The 19,900-nt window shown below is 46.1% G+C and overlaps 1 protein-coding gene across 1 annotated transcript; it reads left to right on the forward strand.

Moving 5' to 3' along the window:
* The first annotated feature begins 1,978 nt into the window (after nucleotides 1-1,978).
* Nucleotides 1,979-19,729, forward strand: LOC117411942 (sestrin-3-like). Its single transcript, XM_034019814.3, has 9 exons — nucleotides 1,979-2,133; nucleotides 12,398-12,598; nucleotides 13,070-13,252; nucleotides 13,439-13,672; nucleotides 14,071-14,185; nucleotides 14,622-14,740; nucleotides 14,992-15,173; nucleotides 15,517-15,661; nucleotides 16,067-19,729. The coding sequence occupies exons 1-9, from the start codon at nucleotides 2,068-2,070 to the stop codon at nucleotides 16,154-16,156; spliced, it is 1,335 nt and encodes a 444-aa protein (XP_033875705.1). The 5' UTR covers nucleotides 1,979-2,067; the 3' UTR covers nucleotides 16,157-19,729.
* Nucleotides 19,730-19,900: the final 171 nt, after the last annotated feature.

The following is a 19,900-nucleotide window of genomic DNA, read 5'->3' on the forward strand; positions in this document are numbered from 1 at the left end:
ACAGTGGCAGCCTTGCGTATGTTTTAGATGTTAAACTGCAGTTCCAGACAGTGCAGCAGTTATTCAGTGCAGTCCTCTCTGTCGTTGGTTAATTTTTAATTTTTTTTTTTATGATGTCTCAATCCTAAAATTCTAGGCGATGCAAAACTTTTGGCCAGAGCTGTATTCATGTAACTAAAGAGCCATAGAAGAAAAATCAACAGCACAAAAGAAAAACAAGCACCTTCTGTTTTGCATTCTAAACTATTAATAGATTTGCATCTGTGATTGCTTTTAATGCAAGACAGTGAGCTGGCTCTGTAAGAACCCTGTTAGCATTCAGTGCGTTGCACAATATGCTCCACAGACTGCTGTTTTTGTATTGGGCCTGCAGAGTGCTCAGTGTGTGGTACTGGTTCAGTGTGTCTGTACATCACGGCAGAGCTGCTTTTTGGATGTATAACTGGTCCATACCAGCTGCTGCTTTTTAAAGCTGCGATGATGCTCTTTCTCAACCTCAGGGCTCTTTGTGGCTTTCGTGATTGCATTTTTGTGATCTGATGAGGGACCTCGTCTCATTTCCAAGGGGGTCGGTCTGGCAGGAGATGTTAGATCAGGCTGGAATGTTTAATCACAAGCACACTGAAGGAGTGGCTCAGTGGAAGAGTTTCAGAAGAGCTGGACCAGCGGCAGTGAAGTTCTGCACATGTGATCCTGCGTTCAGATCATGGGCTGGCCCGGCGGACACAGCAGGGCTGTGGTCAACCTCCCGGCCGCCTCGTAAACAGCTCACAACCAAGCAACGTATTTCAGAGCATGAAACTCTGAGATCAGTTCCATGCAGCTATACCGTGAGGACTGACATTGCAAAGAGCATTCACTGAGTTCACTGGGGAAAGGAAAGTGAAAACCCATCACTGATTCACACTCACATGAGCAAGGGCCACCAAGCTGCAGAAAGCGATCTCTTACCAAAGGGGGTGAGCCAGCGTTAACAGTAACAATCAAAGGGCTATACTGTCAAAGCAAGCGTTTACTCCAGTCTTTAATTAACTCTGGTTTTTAAATGAGAAAACTTGGGAGCTTCTGGTTAACTCTGTTTTTTTTTTTTTTTTGTTCCTTTTACGGAAATGGGAGTTCAATAAAAAAAAACAAAAAAAACTGTTGTTCACCTGATCGGGGAGATTTCATTTCATTGATGATCCTCTGATGAAGAATACATGATTGCACACACTGAGACATACTGACTGGTGCACACAACAAGCTGATCCACTCGCTCACTCAGCGTGTCCGCCCCAGTGCCAGGAGCTCTCTTACCCCTCGGGGCTTCTCCACTCCGGTTTGAACAGAACTAGACGGGCATTCAGACACCCTGGCTACTGTCCCAGGGTTTCGAGCTCTGAAGAAGCTGTTTACTTTACTTTTCCTGTTACTTTTGCTGTTTATTTGTTTACAGATTACATAGGGCTTTGTAATGAACCTCAGACAGACAGACTGACAGACAGAGAGACAGACAGACAGACAGACAGACAGACAGACATTGTGCTCCAGATTCTGAAGATTTCTATAACGTGCTACAGAATGTCCAAGGCCTTCTCCGTCGCCGGGGAAATGCACCCCCATCGCGTGAAAACAAAACCCTCACGGAGGCACGTATAAATTACCTCTCCATTACTTGCCACCCCCACCTCTTCCTCTTTCATCAAAGCTGTTACATTGCCCTGCCACCCTCCCCTACTGCTCAGACGAACTAGCATCTGCTCCAGTGGGGCGGGGCTGAACGGCAAGACTGGCAGGTAATTTTCCACAGCGCTCTGACGCTCATTGGTCTTCTCAAGAGCCCTAAAAAAAAAAAAAAAAAAAACTCATCCGGGACTTTGATTGGCTCCTGGGCGCTCTACAGGCCGTTCCTTTAGTCCCGCCCTCGGGGTTGTGGGATTGGCTGAGCCCCGCTGAGAACTGTCAGTCTGGTTGTTTTTTTTTTTTTTTTTCTCTCTGTGCCCGGACTTGTAGATTGTACCGTCGGTCGGGTCTTTGTTAGTTAGCAAGTAGGACTGGAGCCGGATCAATGCACTAACCAAGAAGAAAATGATCATCTGTGCAAAAAATATGGACTTCCCCCTAGGAAACCAGTGCCAGCGACTCCAGACTCAGGTACCGAGGCTTTTCTGAAATACAGCTGCTTTTATTTTAAGAACGCTTCAATGCAGTTTAGAACATTATTTACATGAAAGGCAACTTCTTCAAATATAAAAGTTGTTCATTCATTCGCTAGATCCGCAGCAAATGACGTTCATGTGTGTTTCTATCACTTTTCATTTAATTTTCGGTTTCAGAAAAAAAAAAAGTAGAGTAATGTCTTTTGTTATTTAGAAACGTCATGTGAAAAATACAGCCTTTTGAGCGCAGGTCCTTAAGCTTTATTGATGGAGGGGGAGATCGTGTGGTAGCTTATTTGTATGAATGAATGGGAGGTGCTTTTTTCTTCTATATTTTAGTAGAATGTTTTGGACCGTTTTATCCTTTCAGAGCATCTATTATACCGATTTCCTTGTGCGATTCAAATGTGATTGATTTTGACATGTCATCGGACATAACAGAATCCCTGAAGAACCGTCTAGAAATGCAGGCTTTGTGTTTTAATGATCTTTGTTTTCTGTTAAGTGTCAATGTAATAGTTGTGTTTCTGTGTCTTTTATTATTTATTTATTTATAAAAATAAATGTCTTAACGCGTTCAAAACTTTTCAATGCATGATAAAAACAGACTCAAATTATTAAGAGGCGGATGAAATATTCATGTTTTAGACTTGGAAAACAAATACTGCATTGGAAAAAATAGTTCATTTTAACATCCAAAGCAAATGCATAGTTAACTGCCTGTTTACAGAAAACAGGAAAATGCCATTGTATTTGGCTGTGATTGATAGGTTATTGGTTGTTTTTAGGATGCAGTAAGATGTTTAAGCCCCCCCCCCTGTACGAAGAGATATAACCGATCCCCCCCCCCCCCCCCCCCCCCGACCCCCACTTTTTTTTTTTTTGAAAATTGAAGAATGTTCAGGGTAGATGGTTTAATTCATTATTCTCATTCTTCATCAAAGTGAGCTTGGAAATAACGTGTCAGTGCCTCAGTCTAGTTCATTTTGAATAATCTACCATTGTCAACATCATGGTGTGTTAGGAATTGGCCTTTCTTTGCATGTTGCATGTTTGTAATAGGATTGCACATTCCAACATACCCCGAACCTGTCTGTCCTGTGTATTCATATGCCTGTACACTATATTCGGTTATAATTTTCTCTCACTGCTTTTCATGCTAGTCTTTAGCTACTACTAAATTATAATATAGTGTCCAGTTAATCCCCTGTACATAACATTTTGCGAGACTTTAATGTAAGTCACTTAAGTATGATATAAAACTAATTGATATATGATCGTTCTCGTAGCAGGTCTATGTTTTAAGCTAATGGTCTGAGAGGAGGGGGGTTACGAGTAAATACTCGATTTTGTATTTTAGCAATGTTGGAGCTGAGTTGCGGGGCACGCATACTCCAGTCTTATTTAATCTGTGAACCTGAAAGCTCTGGGGTTCAGTGGGTCTTTTAAATGTGGTATTGAACTCGGTCCCTTTGTGCTGGGATGCTGGGTGCTGCCAATCAAAGTTGTTTTTCTCCTGTTCTGGCTGCAGTTCCCTCGTTGAGCGGGAGGGGGCGCTCCTGGCAGGGACCTTGTTTACTGCGCTTTTTCAGATTCTGAGAACAATAGAGGCTTTTTTTCCCCACTTAAATATATATATATAACCGTATATATATATATACATCATGAACAGGTTATTTTTGAATGTCGTATGTCTTTTTTATTCCCTTTTTTATAATCTCAATTCTTTAACACACTTCCATTTTTTGTTACCCATTCATTTTCCCTTTTATTTATTCCCTCCTTCCTCGGCTTGCTGTCCAATTAGCTGTTGCAGTGTCCAGGTCTGGGCTAAACAGTCAGGGGTTGAATATATTTATTGTTTTGTTTTTCTTGGTGCAGAAGTTAACCCCCGCCCCTCCCAAATTCAACAGACAAAAACTACAATGAAGATGACAGACAGAAAATAAACTTTGGTTCTTTCTTTCTGTCCTTTCTTTCTTTCTTTCTCTCTCTTTCTTTCTCATTTTTTTCTTTGCTTTGTTTTCTCCTCCTTCCTCTTTTTTTTTTCTTCAGTAATTATATTTCTCCAGGGTGCTTTCTAAAGAGTCAGCCACCCTCTCTAACTGCGCATTCCCGCAGACAAGCACCAAGGCAGACAGTTCATGCAGCATTTGAACAAAAAAAATAAAAAACTTTCCACAAGTGCAACTGCATCAAATCAGCTCAAATACCCCCTGCATCAGAAGAACCGTTTCTGCTTTTTAATGTCAAGCTGCTTAACCCAATGCCTGGGCGCCTGGTGTGGGTGTGCAAAAACAAGAAGATAAGGAAACTCATCTGGCTTTAAAACTAGACCAGCTCTGCCCCCCTCCCTCTCCCCTCCCCCTCCCCTCCCCTCCCCTCCCCTCCCTCGCCACTCTGAAAGAGATGCACAAATAACAAGCTTGAAAACAAGGGGGTTAGTGAACGGCAGCAGCTTAGTCTGCGTTGAGAGAGGGGGGGGGGAAAGAGGAGGGAGAAAAGGGGGGCAGGATGAATGGTTTGCAGATTGAAATGAAATACTGGATTCTGATATATTGATCTCAGTGCTGGGTCCCAGTCCCGAGACCTAACCGCTGTGCTCCTGCCCCGAGCATTCTAGAATGTGTGTGAGCACTGGGGTTCCAGGAGCGCATTGCGACTGCCTCCCTGTCTGTGCCCAGATCCCCTTTGTGTGTTACGGGGTGTGAAAGGCGGGTAAGTGGGTAGTGCCAGTGCACAGTGTTCTACCCTTCTAAGTGAGTTATCGGACCATGATTTCACTTTACGTTTACCGTACACCGCAGTACACCTGATAACATCTCTGTTGACACAGTGTCAGGCAGGCTGACAGTGCCCTCCACTGGTCAGTGCTTCATCAGGGTAATACATGCTAGGGGATTGGTTTGCGTGTGTCTGTGTGTGTGTGTGTCAGTGACTGTGTCTGTGTGTGCGCTGCGTTTGTGTGTGTGTGCGCTGCGTGTGTGTGTGTGTGTGTTTGTGTGTGTGTGTGCACTCTGTGTGTGTTTGTGCACTCTGTGTGTGTGTGTGTGTGCACTCTGTGTGTGTGTGTGTGGCGTTCCTGTATCATGCCACTCTCAGTGTAAACTCATTATGTTTTGCCCTGGATTATCTCTGGTCTAGGTGTCAGCAGTGTTATAGGAAGAGCCTCAGACACACAGAGGATAAAAGCTTGCGTTGTCTGGTCCTGTGCAAGTTAAGCTTGTTTAGGGTGGCGAGCCCTGGCAGTCCTCACCCTCTCGTCTTGTTTGCAATGCCTACAAACCCCCTGACCCTGCTAGCCTCGCTGTGGGCTTTGCATCGCTCTGTTTATTATTTATTTAAACTCGGGAGGTATTTTTCACAGAACTGTTTTGAGTTCACACTCTGTTCTAAGATCTCCAGCGCTGTCACTACCCTGAAACTCTACTAATGAGCCCTAGTCTGCACTCTCCCATGGTCCGCTCTCCAGCGCTGTCACTATAGCATGCTGTAGTCTAGTCCTGATTCCGTGCACCACAGTCAGATGGCTCTGAACTCCTTGCCCTGCAGTGGGCTGGCTGTGTGGTGAACTTCCTCCAACCCTGACAGCAATGTTGGCTAAACAAGCCTGGACGTGCCTCTTTGAGGAAGCCTGCTGCACGCAGAGCAACATCCCCTGGAACTACAATAGAGATAATTCTGTAGAATCACAATAGAGGTAATTCTGTAGAATCACAATAGAGATAATTCTGTAGAATCACAATAGAGATTATTCTGTAGAATCCCAATAGAGACTATTCTGAGTGTGTAGAAAGCTGTGGTTTTAACAGATTCACAGCCCCTCGTTGCCTTGGCTTGGTGGAGCGCTTTGTATTAACACAGATGAACAACAGCACTGGGTACAGTAAGGGAGCTGGGGAAGAACCCAAATACAACAAGAAGATCTCGACATGACCTTCAAACACTCTGCCATGCAGCAACACTAACAAGACGTCTCTTTGGACGTTGGTTAAGATTTAAAATGCACTAGGTATGTCCCAAAAACATGACGTACAAAAAACAATGGTCGAAATAGCGCGGTGTTTACCGCAGTGTACAAACGATTTGTGGGGACCTCAACGAAGAGATATAACGTGTTTCTAGTATGCAAACTCCTTGTTTGGTTGGGGTAGCGGTCGAGTTTAAAGTAAGACAGAAGAAAAAAACACTTTAATTCGGTGTTTAGTAGTTCTTTTTATAGGATGGTGAAGGTGGGACGCGGACACACTGTATAATTAATATGTCGTAATCATGTCAAACGCAGAACCGCAGTATAAAAAAATGCCGTCACTTTAACCACATACAGCTAACAAAGGAAGCCTTGGAAATCAAGCCCTTCTGAGTCAGTGGAAGCAGTGTCTACATTATTATTACAGGCTTCGAGCAGCGCTACGTGTCATCGGCAATTGACACAAAAGAAAAATGCACATTATTGTCGAGAGAGCATGAAAAAAAATAAAAAGGGACAGGCAGTGAATGGATATATATATATATATATATGTATTTAAAAGCGGATAGAGTGGCCGGTGTTTTTCCACTGTGTGAGAGCGCAGGCCGGGCGATGATGACCACGCCCCCTCTCAGCTGCCGGAGGTGATGTCATCAGCATGCTTCCAGTTCTGCGGAGCGCCGCATCTGTAGTTCTGTAAATAGAAGAATATGCGGTTCGTTTGTCGGGTGTTACGACTGTGATCGATAATTACTAAATATCAGGTTAAAATATAACGGGGATTTTATTATTATTATTGTTAATGTTACTAGTACTTTGCATTGTTGTTTTTGTAAGTGTGTGTTTTGTCTTGTGCATTGAAAATGAGAAATTTGTTTTTGAGTCGTTCAACTGGGAATGATGCAAAAGCACGAATACAGGACAGCTATACAGCCTACCAGATGATTTCAATGATGCTAGTTGCTGGTTTGAACGAAAAAAAATGGAGGCACATCAATTTTAAATGAACTTGTCAGGACTTTAATTGTTGTTCTTTACCAGCACTTTGCAAACATTTTCTGTAAACTAAAAGCACGCATGGTGATCACAAGTCATTTTTGTTTTTCTTTTATTATAAAAATAACAAATCCTGTTTTTTTTTAATGCTCAAGTTTAGTTTCAAGAAAGACAATAGTTTTTTTCTTTTTTTTTTCCTTTCTTGCCCACCGTGTGTATTTTTTTCTGTAGAGATTCTACGGAAACCAAAATGTGTGTTTGTGTGTAGGTTACAGTAACTGCCACCCAGAAGTCAGTTGCCTGTCTGCTTGTCTGTTTGGCAGGCAGGGGGCATGGGAGGGAGGTTGGTGTCTGCACAGACTTACCCAACCCTCTGCCCCTGACTCAGGGGTGACAGGCAGAGCTGTGCAGTGCTGTGCAGCGACTGCCACCCAGACAGACCCCGCACACTCTTTCCTGTCTCTGCTTCCTTCCAGACTCTGCAACCACTTACAGTTCTCAGCTGGGACCCAAACCACGCTGCCTGTACAGCAAACCCTCAAACCACTGTGCTGTTTCGTGTGAGCTGTACAGTTGCATTTACCTAGACATTTAAAACAATGATAGCAGTAGAATGCATTTACTGATGCGCTCAAATTAGAATAGAAATGAAATCTGAAATGAAATGTAGTCTTCATTTCTTCTTTACTGGTCCACGTGAGCACCATTTCATGGAAACTGTATATACAAGTTCATGTGTGGGACCTGTCTAATGATTGGGATGTGTACACTATTTGCATAGTATAAAAGGCGTTACATCTGTATAAAGCATTTTAATCAAATGCATGATCCACATAGTTCAGATGCTCTGCATAGCTGTGCTGGGTGATACTGTGCCATGCATTGTGGTTTGTGTTTGTGCACACTGATGCACAGACCTAGTCATGCTCTGAGCTCAAGCTGCAGGCAGCACACGGATGCACGGACCTAGTCATGCTCTGATCTCAAGCTGCAGGATCAGCGTGGGGGCAGAAGGATGGCATTTGCATTTATATAGTGGTTTTCACCCACACAAGATCTCAAAGAGCATCGCTAGTGATTGAGTCATCTCTCGAGTGCAGCCTCCTGGTTAACTCTGCCGCGCCACACAGCAGCTTTCATTTTATTTCTGCTCTCACATTTTTACACGGTTGGTCATGGAGGAAGTTTATTCACCAGGAGCTAGGCAGGGATGCATGGTGCTAAATCTCTCTTGATATCTACAGTATCTACCTCTCAGTGACCCCCTGCCTGACTGGGATTCACAGACTGGTGTCTGTGAAACAGCTTGTTTTTCTTCTTTTGAATTCCCTCTTGTAAGACTGATCAAGGTGATGCAGTGAAGGTCCATGCGATTGCCACACAATCGTAGCTCTTGGCGTTTCACAGACACAGATTTGATGTCTGAGCTGAGCTTTCCTGGCACTATTTCTGGCAGCCAGGCAGCAAGGGGCCCCTGACAGCTGATCTCCAGCACTGGCTTGGCTGCACGTAAGTGGACTGTGTGCCAGGTTCCAGCTGGTCATACTGGTGCAGAGCCTGTGAATCTGCTAGGAGAACAATCCAAACCAGTGTGGGGTTACCACTTGATTCACAAAAGAAAAGCTATCGGGAAGTATTTGGTTGGTTTTAATGGTAGATTTTTACATTCTATTCAGCTGTACTGTAATACGTCGACCCCTCCTATCAAGTAAGGAAGGTAACGTCAGCGCATGTAAAGTCAGTCATGTATTTCACTCTGGATGATGTTGCACAATGATAAATCAATGGAAGGGTAGGGACCACTTTACAGCACTCGATAAAAATGTAGCATTTAAAATGCAAAGTGATTAAATACCATTAAAATATATATATATATACAGTGTATATATATATATATATATATATATATATATATATATATATATATATATATATATATATATATATATATATATATATATATATATATAATTTGTGTCCCTCTTTAGAATGGGATGAGAATTCCAGGCCCGAGTGTCCGTCCGGATTGTGGAATGATGAGGACGTGACAGCAGGCAGATTTAAGTGACAGTCATGTGTGCGAATGGCTAAAAATGTTCCCTGGCTCCTCAGCTGGAATGCACAGTGTTTTCACAGAGCGCTGAAGTGGGTCAATGCCCTGCCCACCAATACCATCTCCTCTGCAGCTCTGCATGAAGCTGATCCTGCAGTCTACAGTGTCAGCCAGTCTGTCTGTGTATCACACTGTCCATCTAAAGAGGGTTCCTTCTGTCTGTCTGTGTATCTGTCTACTGTGTCTGTCTGTCCAGGTACACACAGGCGTTGTAGTCCCACGTAAACAGTAAACGCATTCAGTCAAAAATATGAAGTGTTTAGAAAGCTGTTTGGCGTGCAGGGCCTGTGCTGCACCTTCCAGTCCTGAGAGATGCAGTCTGGCATTGTGTGTAACCCTGCGTGCGCTCTGTGAAGAGCACAGTGTGTGCTGAAGTAATCGGCTGGTCAGAGCACAAACGCAGGGGGGTTGCAAGCAGCTTGGCTGGGGGTGTGGGATCACTGGAACACAGACCTGGAGACACTTAGAAATATAATTACAATGCCAGCAGCGTTGTTGGCTGAAATTCCAATTCCAATGATTTTCGTTCAATTACAGTTACAGTGATGCTGCAGTAATTGCAATTAAAGGCTAAAGGAACATAACCCAGCAGTAATAATCACAGGTGCAAACACGCAATATAACTGTAGCTTTGTCAAACAGATGGGGTCGCTGAAAATACGAGAGTAACGTTCGCTGTGTGTCAAACACAAGCTGGAACTGCGAAGGGTTAAGCTTGGATAGGCGTGGAATTGAACTGGAATTGATCAAGTATATCAACTACAAGTATGCAGGTTCAAGGTTCAAGTGCAATGATTGTAATTCATTTCAATTCCATTGAGCCCTGCTGTGCTGCAATGTGAAAGAGGCTGTGCATCTCCTGTGCTTTACTGTGCAGAACTGCAATAAACCCGAGCCAGGTAGAAGCAGCTCACACCCAGCCCAATGATGATCTAAGCAGGTTTAATAAGTAGCCTGGAGATACACTGTACTGAGATCATCTCCAGGCATGTTTCTCAACATGTCCAGAACTGAGGCATCTCTCCTTGCCCTAATGGTTAAGCATGCCCTTCAGGGTGGGATTGAATAAGAACACTTTGATACAAGAGCATTTCCTTTAGTCCCCACTCTCAAAGAGAATACAGTACATTGCAAAATCTGTGCTTCGTGGGTAAACACTACAAAGAAACGTGTGTAATTAGGAGCGTTTCCATACCGAGCTGAAAGAACAGCAAAGTGTAGGAAAGCATAGTGCAAGCACTGTGAAAGCACTGCCAATTAGAAAGCAGAGAGAAGTGGGTAAAGGGCTGTACAAAGTTTACACTGAGATGCATGTGGTTTATGTTGTGGTGTGCTTGCTGTGGTCAGGCTTACAAGTACAAGCGCCAGAAATGGTACTGAAAGAAAATCCTTCAAATAAAAGAACAGTTACTGAAGCACGTCATTAAGGTTGTTTTACGGTGTTTGATTTCTCTCTGTCTCGTTCACGTACGTGTTGAAAAGCTAGGGCAGCTGTTTGCAAGAGACAAAATGAAAGCTCTCTCACAAAATGACCGTTGAGGTTGGCAGAGTGAGTCCTTCCCTTGGCTCTCTGTCGCTCCCTGCCTTCTCTCTCCACACTGCTCTCTCCACACTGCTGTCTCTCAACTGCTCTCTCTCTTCACTGCTCTCTCTCTCTTCACTGCTCTCTCTCTTCACTGCTCTCTCTTCACTGCTCTCTCCACATTGCTCTCTCCATGCTGTTTCTGACGCCTTCCTTCTCGTGTGATTACACCAGAGCTGATCGACACCTAACAACATATCGATACTGAGTAACTTTCATATTCTGAATAGGGTTTAACCTGTGCTTTAAATACTGGAAATGAAAGAAACATGGCTGGAGTAAGTTAGCAAAAAATGTGCCAGTCTGTCCCCCCAGTGGCTGATGGCTGGAACTGCATGAAGTTGTTCACTAGTTGGTGTGTTTAGTTTCAAGTCTTTCTCTTCTGAGGGCTTTGCTTTGAGTGCCAGTCAGATTAATAAAGCCCAGTGTGGATTTTAAACAAGGTGATATATTGTTAACTACAAATGCTGTGTACTCACTCAGTTGAATCAAGATCTTATGATTTAATTATTTAACATTGTTTAATATCCTGGATACACGCACAGCTGCTGTTGGTTGTACAGTGTTTGTTTTTCACAGTCCTGCCCTCCCCCCTCCCTGTGCCTCGATAGATCCACTTCTTTTAAGAAGCTGCAGCCAAGGCTTTAAATAGAACGGTACCCTGGATAAACACACCTCTTGAACCGCGGGAGGGTTATTATTCCTGACGCAGATCCTATTTGTTGTGGTGCTGTTGAGATCAATAGCAGCCGGAGCCCCTGTGAGCCCCCAGCGTCAACGCGCTGACTCTGAGGACTAGAAGGGGCTGCAGCTGTCCCAGCGCCTCCTCCAGGAATCGGAACCCATTCCTCTCTCAGTCACTCTCTCTCTCTCTGTGCCTCCTCCTCTTTCCTTTCCTCACTCTGCGCTCACATGCACCCCCCCCACCGCGCTCTGCTTGCCACCCCCTCTCCTTGTCACTCGCATTCTCTCCTTCCTCCGCTCTCGTCTCTCCCCCGCTCCTTGTTTCCTTCTCCATTTCTTTATCTCTCCCTGTGGGTGTTGTACTGTGCTCTCTCTCCCTCTCTCTAACCCCAGATCTGCAGTCTGAGCTCCTCTTCATCCAGATCCCCATCCTGTTGAGGCTGTTCTTGTGTCGCCATTTCCAAGCTCTGCCAGTGGAATTTTAATATGGGTCCCCCTGAATATGTGTGCCCCCAGAAACAAATATTCTGTGAATATGTGTGCCCCCAGCGAACGCTTGTTTGTTCCCCCCCACATGCATGTTTGTTATTTATCTGTTTGTATGTAAATTCTGCATGTGCAATGCTAGTGAATGGGAGCTCTGTTTGCTGGCTGTTCTCATGTATCATTGTAGGTGAGACTGGATCTGTCAGAACAGTGGATGGTATAAATTAAGGGTTCGGGTTAAGGAAAGTGGTCTTAAAATTAAAGTTTTCGATGAAAATGCATGGGTATAGACTTATATGCAAAGAAAAATCACTTTGTTACAAAACAATAAGGGGTTACAGATATTCGGAAGTGGAACCAATTTTCCTGAATGTTGTTTCCTGGGGGAGCATGTATTCTCTGACGCGGCTCTCTGTCTCTTCTCCCAGGTGGTAAAGGTGAGTTCGGAGAAGGAGCGCCCGCAGCTGCTGTTCGTGAAGGCTCTGGCCAGCAGGGGGCGCCTGGACTCGGTCACCCAGCAGATGGGCTACCACCCGCAGTACCTGGATAGCTTCCTGCGCACCCAGCACTACATCCTGCACATGGACGGGCCGCTGCCCTTCCACTACCGCCATTACATCGCCATCATGGTGAGCCCCCCTCCCTTACCGCTCCTGGGGCTGAGCACCCCCACCACTGTACTTAGAACTGGATCGAGGGGCTTTTCACATGGATGCAAATAGATTCCTGTCATAAAAGCAGAAGTACAAATGCTAGAAACTAGTCAACCGTTTGGGCTGAGGGGTAGTCAGTGTAATTATGCATGTTCTTGATGTGCCGTGCTGTTTGTCTCCAGTTTCTACAGTGTAGATGTAAGGGGTTCAGGGGGTCAGGGTCAGGGTCAGGGTCAGGGTCAGGGTCACGGTCAGGGTAATGATAGTCAGTGTAATTATGCATGTTCTTGATGTGCTGTGCTGTTTGTCTCCAGTTTCTACAGTGTAGATGTAAGGGGTTCAGGGGGTCAGGGTCAGGATCAGGGGTTCAGGGGGTCAGGGTAATGATAATCAGTGTAATTATACATGTTCTTGATGTGCTGTGCTGTGTGTCTGTCTGTTCTTCAGGCTGCAGCCCGTCATCACTGCCGGTATCTAGTCTCTCTGCACTCCGCCCAGTTCCTGCGAGTGGGAGGCGACCCCGCGTGGCTCCAGGGCCTGGACTCCGCCCCCCAGCGCCTGCGCAACCTTCACGAGATCAACAAGGTGCTGGCTCACCGGCCTTGGCTCGTCGCCCGGGAGCACATCGAGGTAGGACCCGGGTTCAATGACATGGGGTCACTTTGAATTCACTAAACAAACCCCATGTCTCTGATCAGACTTGTACAGCCTCTGTGGAAGACCAGGGAGCAGTGTCTGTGCTGTACACTGTACAGTAAAGCTCTCTCTCTCTCTCTCTCTCTCTCTCTCTCTCTCTCTCTCTCTCTCTCTCTCTAGTCCCTCTTGAAGATTGGGGAGCAGTGCTGGTCAATGGCAGAGCTGGTCCAGGCAGTGGTGTTACTGGCTCACTGCCACGCTCTGGCCAGCTTCGTGTTTGGGGTGGGGATAGAGCAGGACCCCCCTGTCCCAGGGACCCCCGGGAACCCCAACCTCGGCAGCTACTGCTTCTGCGACACGGCCAACGGCAACGCTGCCTGCACCCCTGAGAACCTGCGCTCCCACCGCCGCAGGGTGAGTCCGCAACAGCGCATGGACTTTTACTGCAGTCCAGTTTGTTCCAGTGGATGAGAGCAGCATGCAGTACCATACACTGGAATTCAGTTTTGCTGGGTAACTCAGTCTGGTAACACAGTGATGTCTGGCAGTGCAGGGGTTATTTGGCACTAGCTGACCTGCAAAGCAAGGTTTTTGGTTTTGCCAACACTGGGAAATGCAAGTGGAGGTTTACACCCAACAAGAGCAGCAAAGAGTGTGTTTGCAGCCAGTGCTGACAACAACGTCTTGAGAGCACAGCGGGGCTTTCTGCTGGCTTTGTTTGTGTTTGAAACTCGAAAGGAGCAGAGGCCTTTGTTTTCTGACGCCAGTGTCTCTGTGTGTCTCTGTGTGTGTGTGTGTGTGTGTGTTTGCAGTCCCTGGACTCGAGCTGCGAGGCGGGAGCCCTGCGAGACAGGATGCAGAGGCTGCAGGGAGAGAAGGAGCGACGAGGGGAGCATAAGATCACAGCGCAGGGGGACCAGGAGGAAGGTAGGGGCAGACCTGGAGACAGAGACAGTGCTCCTAACACCAGGAAGCATGTCATACATGACGCTTCATTTCCAGTGTGCAGAATCAGTGCCAGAGCTGTATTAGTGTCCATGGCGATTGCACCCCATATCGATCTATCTATTATCTGGAAAAGTAGCAGATCTTCAAGGTTATTATACTGTCTTTATTCTGTTCTTCAATCAAAAGATCCATAATGACCTTTGGGATCAATGCTGCATAACCATTGTGTTTCACACTGGTGCTGCCTCAGCGACCTTTAAACCAAACCCTCCTGCTGTGTTTCTGTGCTGCGTGTTTATGTGAGATATAGGCAGGTATACTGTGTGTATCCTAGTTAGTGTAAGTCTGACACGGAGTCTGCAGACTGTGCTTGTGGTGTTCGCTCCTCTGAGTGCCGTCCCGTCCCGTCCCCCAGATCTGGAGGAGAAGCCGCCCCGTCCCACTGACCTGTCCTGCTTCCTGTCGGACCCCGAGTTCAGATACCAGGAGTTCACACGCCGCAATGAGGACCACTTCCAGGTGTTCAGGGTCCAGGTGAGGGGCTTTCAACACAACACATTGTAACACATTGTAACACAGCAGAACATACAATAATACAACACAATACAGCAAACCATAACACAGCACAGTGCAACAGAACAAATTGCAGTACAACACATTGATAACACAACACCGCACAGTACACTGCGCATTGCAACACAACCCTGCATGTATTGCACATAGACTCGGACACAGTCCGGACGCTGCCTGCCTGCTGTAACCGCATGCTCTCGTTTCTCGTGCAGGATTACTCCTGGGAGGATCACGGCTTCTCTCTGGTGAACCGGCTCTACTCGGACATCGGCCATCTGCTGGACGAGCGCTTCCGGACAGTGACCAGCCTGCAGAACGGCCTCCTGGGAGAGGGGCAGGGCTCCGACCTGAAGAGAGCCGTCTGGAACTACATCCACTGCATGTTTGGCATCAGGTAACCTGGCCGGCACTGCGCTCTGAAGGGTGCAGCCGCACACCACAAGCACTTTATTTTTGCATGTGTTTCCTATGCTTATACTATGCTTTACCACTGTCCTGGCAGCACTGCTAATCCGTGGTGTTCTAGTAAACACATTGTCAAGGTGTGGAGGGGTTAGGGAGGGAGTACAGGCTGAAGGAATGTCAGAAAGGGTTTGCTGGAAAGCGCTGCAGCGACTCGGTTTTCCTGTCACTGCTAGCTGTTTGATTTACGTAACCTTGGCTCTGTGTAGACCCCAGTGAGTGTGTGAGTGCAGGCAGCCTGTCCTGACCGGGCTGCCCCTGTGTTCTGAGTACAGCTATGATGACTATGACTACGGAGAGGTGAACCACTTGCTGGAGAGGAGTCTGAAGCTGTACATCAAGACCGTGACCTGCCACCCAGAGAAAACCAAATCCCAGCTTCTCCACTGCTGCTGGAAACAGCTGAAGCAGGCTGAGAAGGTGAGGAGGGAGGAGGGGGGAGGGGGGGAGAGAAGGGGGAGGGTGTTCGATATTGTAGAGCTTCACGTGTCATGTAAAAGTTCTTGTGTCGCTGCATATTAGGGTGTAGGGTACATGGAGTCTGTGACTATCCCTAACCCAAGCCCTTTCTTCAGGCTCTGTGGCCAACATGCTGCCTCTGTCTGTCTGTCAAGCTCTGTTTATTTACACTGCAGACAGACAGACACAGACATCACTGCAGGGTATTCAACCCACAGCTACCAGAGAGCACATTAAAACTACAAGTACGATTGCACAGCATGCGGGACTTGTAAGAGTATTTATTCACGTGTTCTCAGACAAGATTAACCCTTCCTGACTGGACTTGACATGCTTGTTTCCTTTGCTTTTCTTTCTGTCTCTCAGGTCCATGTGAACCTGCTCATCATGGAGGCCAGGATGCAAGCGGAACTTCTGTATGCACTTCGGGCAATAACCCAACACATGACTGCATAGACTGGAGAGAGGGAGGGAGGGAGGGAGTGTGCAGGAGAGTACGATGAGAGAGAGAGCGAGTGTGCAGGAGAGTACGATGAGAGAGAGAGCGAGTGTGCAGGAGAGTACGATGAGAGAGAGAGCGAGTGTGCAGGAGAGTACGATGAGAGAGAGAGAGCGAGTGTGCAGGAGAGTACGATGAGAGAGACTGAGTGTGCAGGAGAGTACGATGAGAGAGAGAGAGCGAGTGTGCAGGAGAGTACGATGAGAGAGAGAGAGAGCGAGTGTGCAGGAGAGTACGATGAGAGAGAGAGCGAGTGTGCAGGAGAGTACGATGAGAGAGAGTGAGCGAGTGTGCAGGAGAGTACGTTGAGAGAGAGAGCGAGTGTGCAGGAGAGTACGATGAGAGAGAGTGAGTGTGCAGGAGAGTACAATGAGAGAGAGAGAGAGCGAGTGTGCAGGAGAGTACGATGAGAGAGAGAGCGAGTGTGCAGGAGAGTACGATGAGAGAGAGAGCGAGTGTGCAGGAGAGTACGATGAGAGAGAGAGAGCGAGTGTGCAGGAGAGTACGATGAGAGAGACTGAGTGTGCAGGAGAGTACGATGAGAGAGAGAGAGCGAGTGTGCAGGAGAGTACGATGAGAGAGAGAGAGAGCGAGTGTGCAGGAGAGTACGATGAGAGAGAGAGCGAGTGTGCAGGAGAGTACGATGAGAGAGAGTGAGCGAGTGTGCAGGAGAGTACGTTGAGAGAGAGAGCGAGTGTGCAGGAGAGTACGATGAGAGAGAGTGAGTGTGCAGGAGAGTACGTTGAGAGAGAGCGAGTGTGCAGGAGAGTACAATGAGAGAGAGAGAGAGCGAGTGTGCAGGAGAGTACGATGAGAGAGAGAGCGAGTGTGCAGGAGAGTACGATGAGAGAGAGAGCGAGTGTGCAGGAGAGTACGATGAGAGAGAGAGCGAGTGTGCAGGAGAGTACGTTGAGAGAGAGAGAGAGCGAGTGTGCAGGAGAGTACGATGAGAGAGAGAGAGAGAGAGCGAGTGTGCAGGACTGGTCTGTCTCACACATCACAACTGGACACAGATCATACTTGAATCGTGGAAGGGGCCTTTTTTTTTTTTTTGAATTCTCTTTGCTTGATACTTTTTTATTTCTCGACACTTCTTAATTTGTTTTTGTTTTTAGCCGTGGATGCAGTGCTGCGGCAGTTAATGTGCAATTGTTGTTATTGTTATTGTTATTAATAATATTATTATAATCTAGACTGTGAGGCAAAACGAGCATTGGGACTGAAGCGTGTGGGTCAAACCGGGCTGCACGAACTGGTGTTTAGTTTTCTTTTTTAGTTTTTTTAATTTGAGTTTGACTTTCATATTTTGTTCTTGTTTTCTAAAGGGCAGCTGAAGCTCTGTGTTTTGTCATTTTTTAATTCAGAAAATTAATTTTTCAACGCACTGGGGCTTCGCTCAGCATTTAGAGCCGGCTGATCATTCAGGTCTTTAATCAGAATATATTGTTGGCTGCGATTGTAACGGCGATAGGAGCAGAAAACGAAAATGCACGCCCCAAAACCGAGCAACAGAAACAAACCAACAAACATTTCAGGGTGTTTTAAAAAACGCTGAAGGGTGTTAAAAAAAATAAAAAATAACATGAAGGGGACAGGAGGACTTTATTTATATATGTAAAGAAACAGAAGAAAAACACTACGTTAAAAAAACAGCACTTTTGAAAAAACAAAACAGTGATTTTTGTCTTCGTAAAAAAAAAAAAAAGAACGAAAGAAAGAAATTGTACAATCGCAACCCCAATCTGAATACGTGCCAGCTAGGACAGGGGTGCTCAGTCAGTCCTACACAATTCAGTTGTTCCAGCTGTTCTGTCTCTGGTCGCTCGGCTGCAGTTTTCATTTAGACTGGGATGTGTTCCGATAAATGGCTTCCCACTGCGGCACAACCCTGAGCATCTTGGTTCCTCCCTGGCTCGGCTGTGTTGTGTGGCGTTCGTGGTGCACCAGGGAGTTGAAGCCGTATGTGCTTCAGAAGTCCTGCTTCAGTTGAGCTTGACGTTTCTGTTGGGCTGTGATTGCAATGGGAGTGAACAGGTACTATAGATAACTGTGATAACGAGACATGTGAAACTTCAGTGCTGTGCAGGCTTGCATGCACTGTACCTGCAGCTAGAGACACAAGGGCAGAGACTGTTAACCTTTCACTTCCCAGTCGAACACACTCATCAAGGTCTTTACTCCAAAGGGCTTTATGTTCCAAAACCCAAGCATGCCTGCTTCGATTGTACTTTCACAGCAAAGGTACAGACTGTGCTTGTTGTGGTAGATCGGTGTTCCTAGGTGAAGCGTCCTCTGTGGCGTGTGAAGTTTCAGTCCTGCGTTTCTGGGATCTTGCAGTGCTTGAGTTCTCTGGGCTTGCTGATTGGTCTGAAAGATGTCATTGTAGAGGTGCACAGAGAGGCTTTCATGAGGACTGGGAGGTAAAAGGTTCAAACATCAGAACACAGCTTTGGACAGAAGAGCTGGACGTATAAAAATCAAACATTAAATGAAACGTTTAGGAAGAGGGGGAGGGGGAGATCAAGGTACGATGCACATGTCATGAAATCTTTACCCCCCCCCCTCAACGAAATTAAATGTTTTCTATAATTCTGTTTTTGTTTTTTTTTTGTGCTGCTAAATTCCATCTACTGTGTTGTACCCTGAATATTTCAGAAGCAGTAGCTTTGGAAGGCCTTTATGGTCATGTTGTTTAAAAAAACAAAAAAAAAAGATGTATGTTATGTTATGTATGTAAGTATTGTATGTATCTTCGGTCTGAATGATCCAAGACATTTGAGGATCAGTAGAAGCCGGTCAGGCCCCAGTGCTAGTGCCTCTCTAGTGGGACGGCCCGGGTTCTGTGTGCTGTACACTCGCTGTGCTCACCGCTCGCTCCCTGAGTCCTGGAGAGGGCAGGATGGCACCCCAGCAGTATTATCTCATTAAGAACAGCACACAGTGCTGCTGAAACTCAAAGCAGTGGACTCTCACTTCGGACTCAACTGAATTTGACCGATTTATCGTGGCACCACAACACAGCGTTGGTGCCGAACAATTCAACAGCACTCCCTCGATTCACTGGATTGGAGGCCTCTGGTTGGCTGGCTGATCTTCACTCTTTGGCCAATCGGGAGGTCTGTCCCGGTGACATCACAATGCAGACCCACTCCAGCACCTTCCCAGAAAACAGAACAAAGCTCCATGGACCCAGGACTCAGAGGGGATAGACACGCCCCTTTATCAACAGTGCACAAGTCCTGTCCCCCTCCCAAAAAGACAAGCTTCAGCGGCCTGTCCCACTTCAACACAAAGCAGCCCCCCGGAACACTTTGACTTTGCCCCCACCTCGTTTGTGAAGGCGCCGGGACTGAGAGTCAGAGAAGCAGTGCATGACTACAGCCTCTGAGTTCAATATTTACCACGTAAATGTATGGACAAAAACTGAATCCGAGCAAACAAACAAACAAACGAAAAAAAACAAAAAAAGTTGTTTTTGGAAAAGAAAGAGACTTATTTTTTCTATAAAGATAAATATGTTTGACATGTTCCATTTCTGGTGTGTGTGTGTGTGTTTTTATTGTTTTATTTCGGTCTCCTTTTATTATGAATATTATCAGTGTCTCACCCTGAACAGCTTTGTAAGCTAATGGTGAGAAAGCATCAAAAATCAACCGATTCATACAAACCTAGCAGTACACTGGTAAAACGAAACAAGTGAT

The sequence above is a fragment of the Acipenser ruthenus genome, chromosome 16 (genome assembly GCF_902713425.1).
Source record: "Acipenser ruthenus chromosome 16, fAciRut3.2 maternal haplotype, whole genome shotgun sequence".
NCBI classification, from domain to species: Eukaryota; Metazoa; Chordata; class Actinopteri; order Acipenseriformes; family Acipenseridae; genus Acipenser; species Acipenser ruthenus.

What these genes read in the sequence shown, in the direction of transcription:
- LOC117411942 (XM_034019814.3), top strand. Translation starts at nt 2,068, where the DNA reads ATGATCATCTGTGCAAAAAATATGGACTTCCCCCTAGGAAACCAGTGC. An exon ending in TGCGCTCCCACCGCCGCAGG is followed by an intron (nt 13,673 to 14,070) that starts GTGAGTCCGCAA and finishes GTGTGTTTGCAG; the next exon opens with TCCCTGGACTCGAGCTGCGA. An exon ending in TCCAGGTGTTCAGGGTCCAG is followed by an intron (nt 14,741 to 14,991) that starts GTGAGGGGCTTT and finishes TTTCTCGTGCAG; the next exon opens with GATTACTCCTGGGAGGATCA.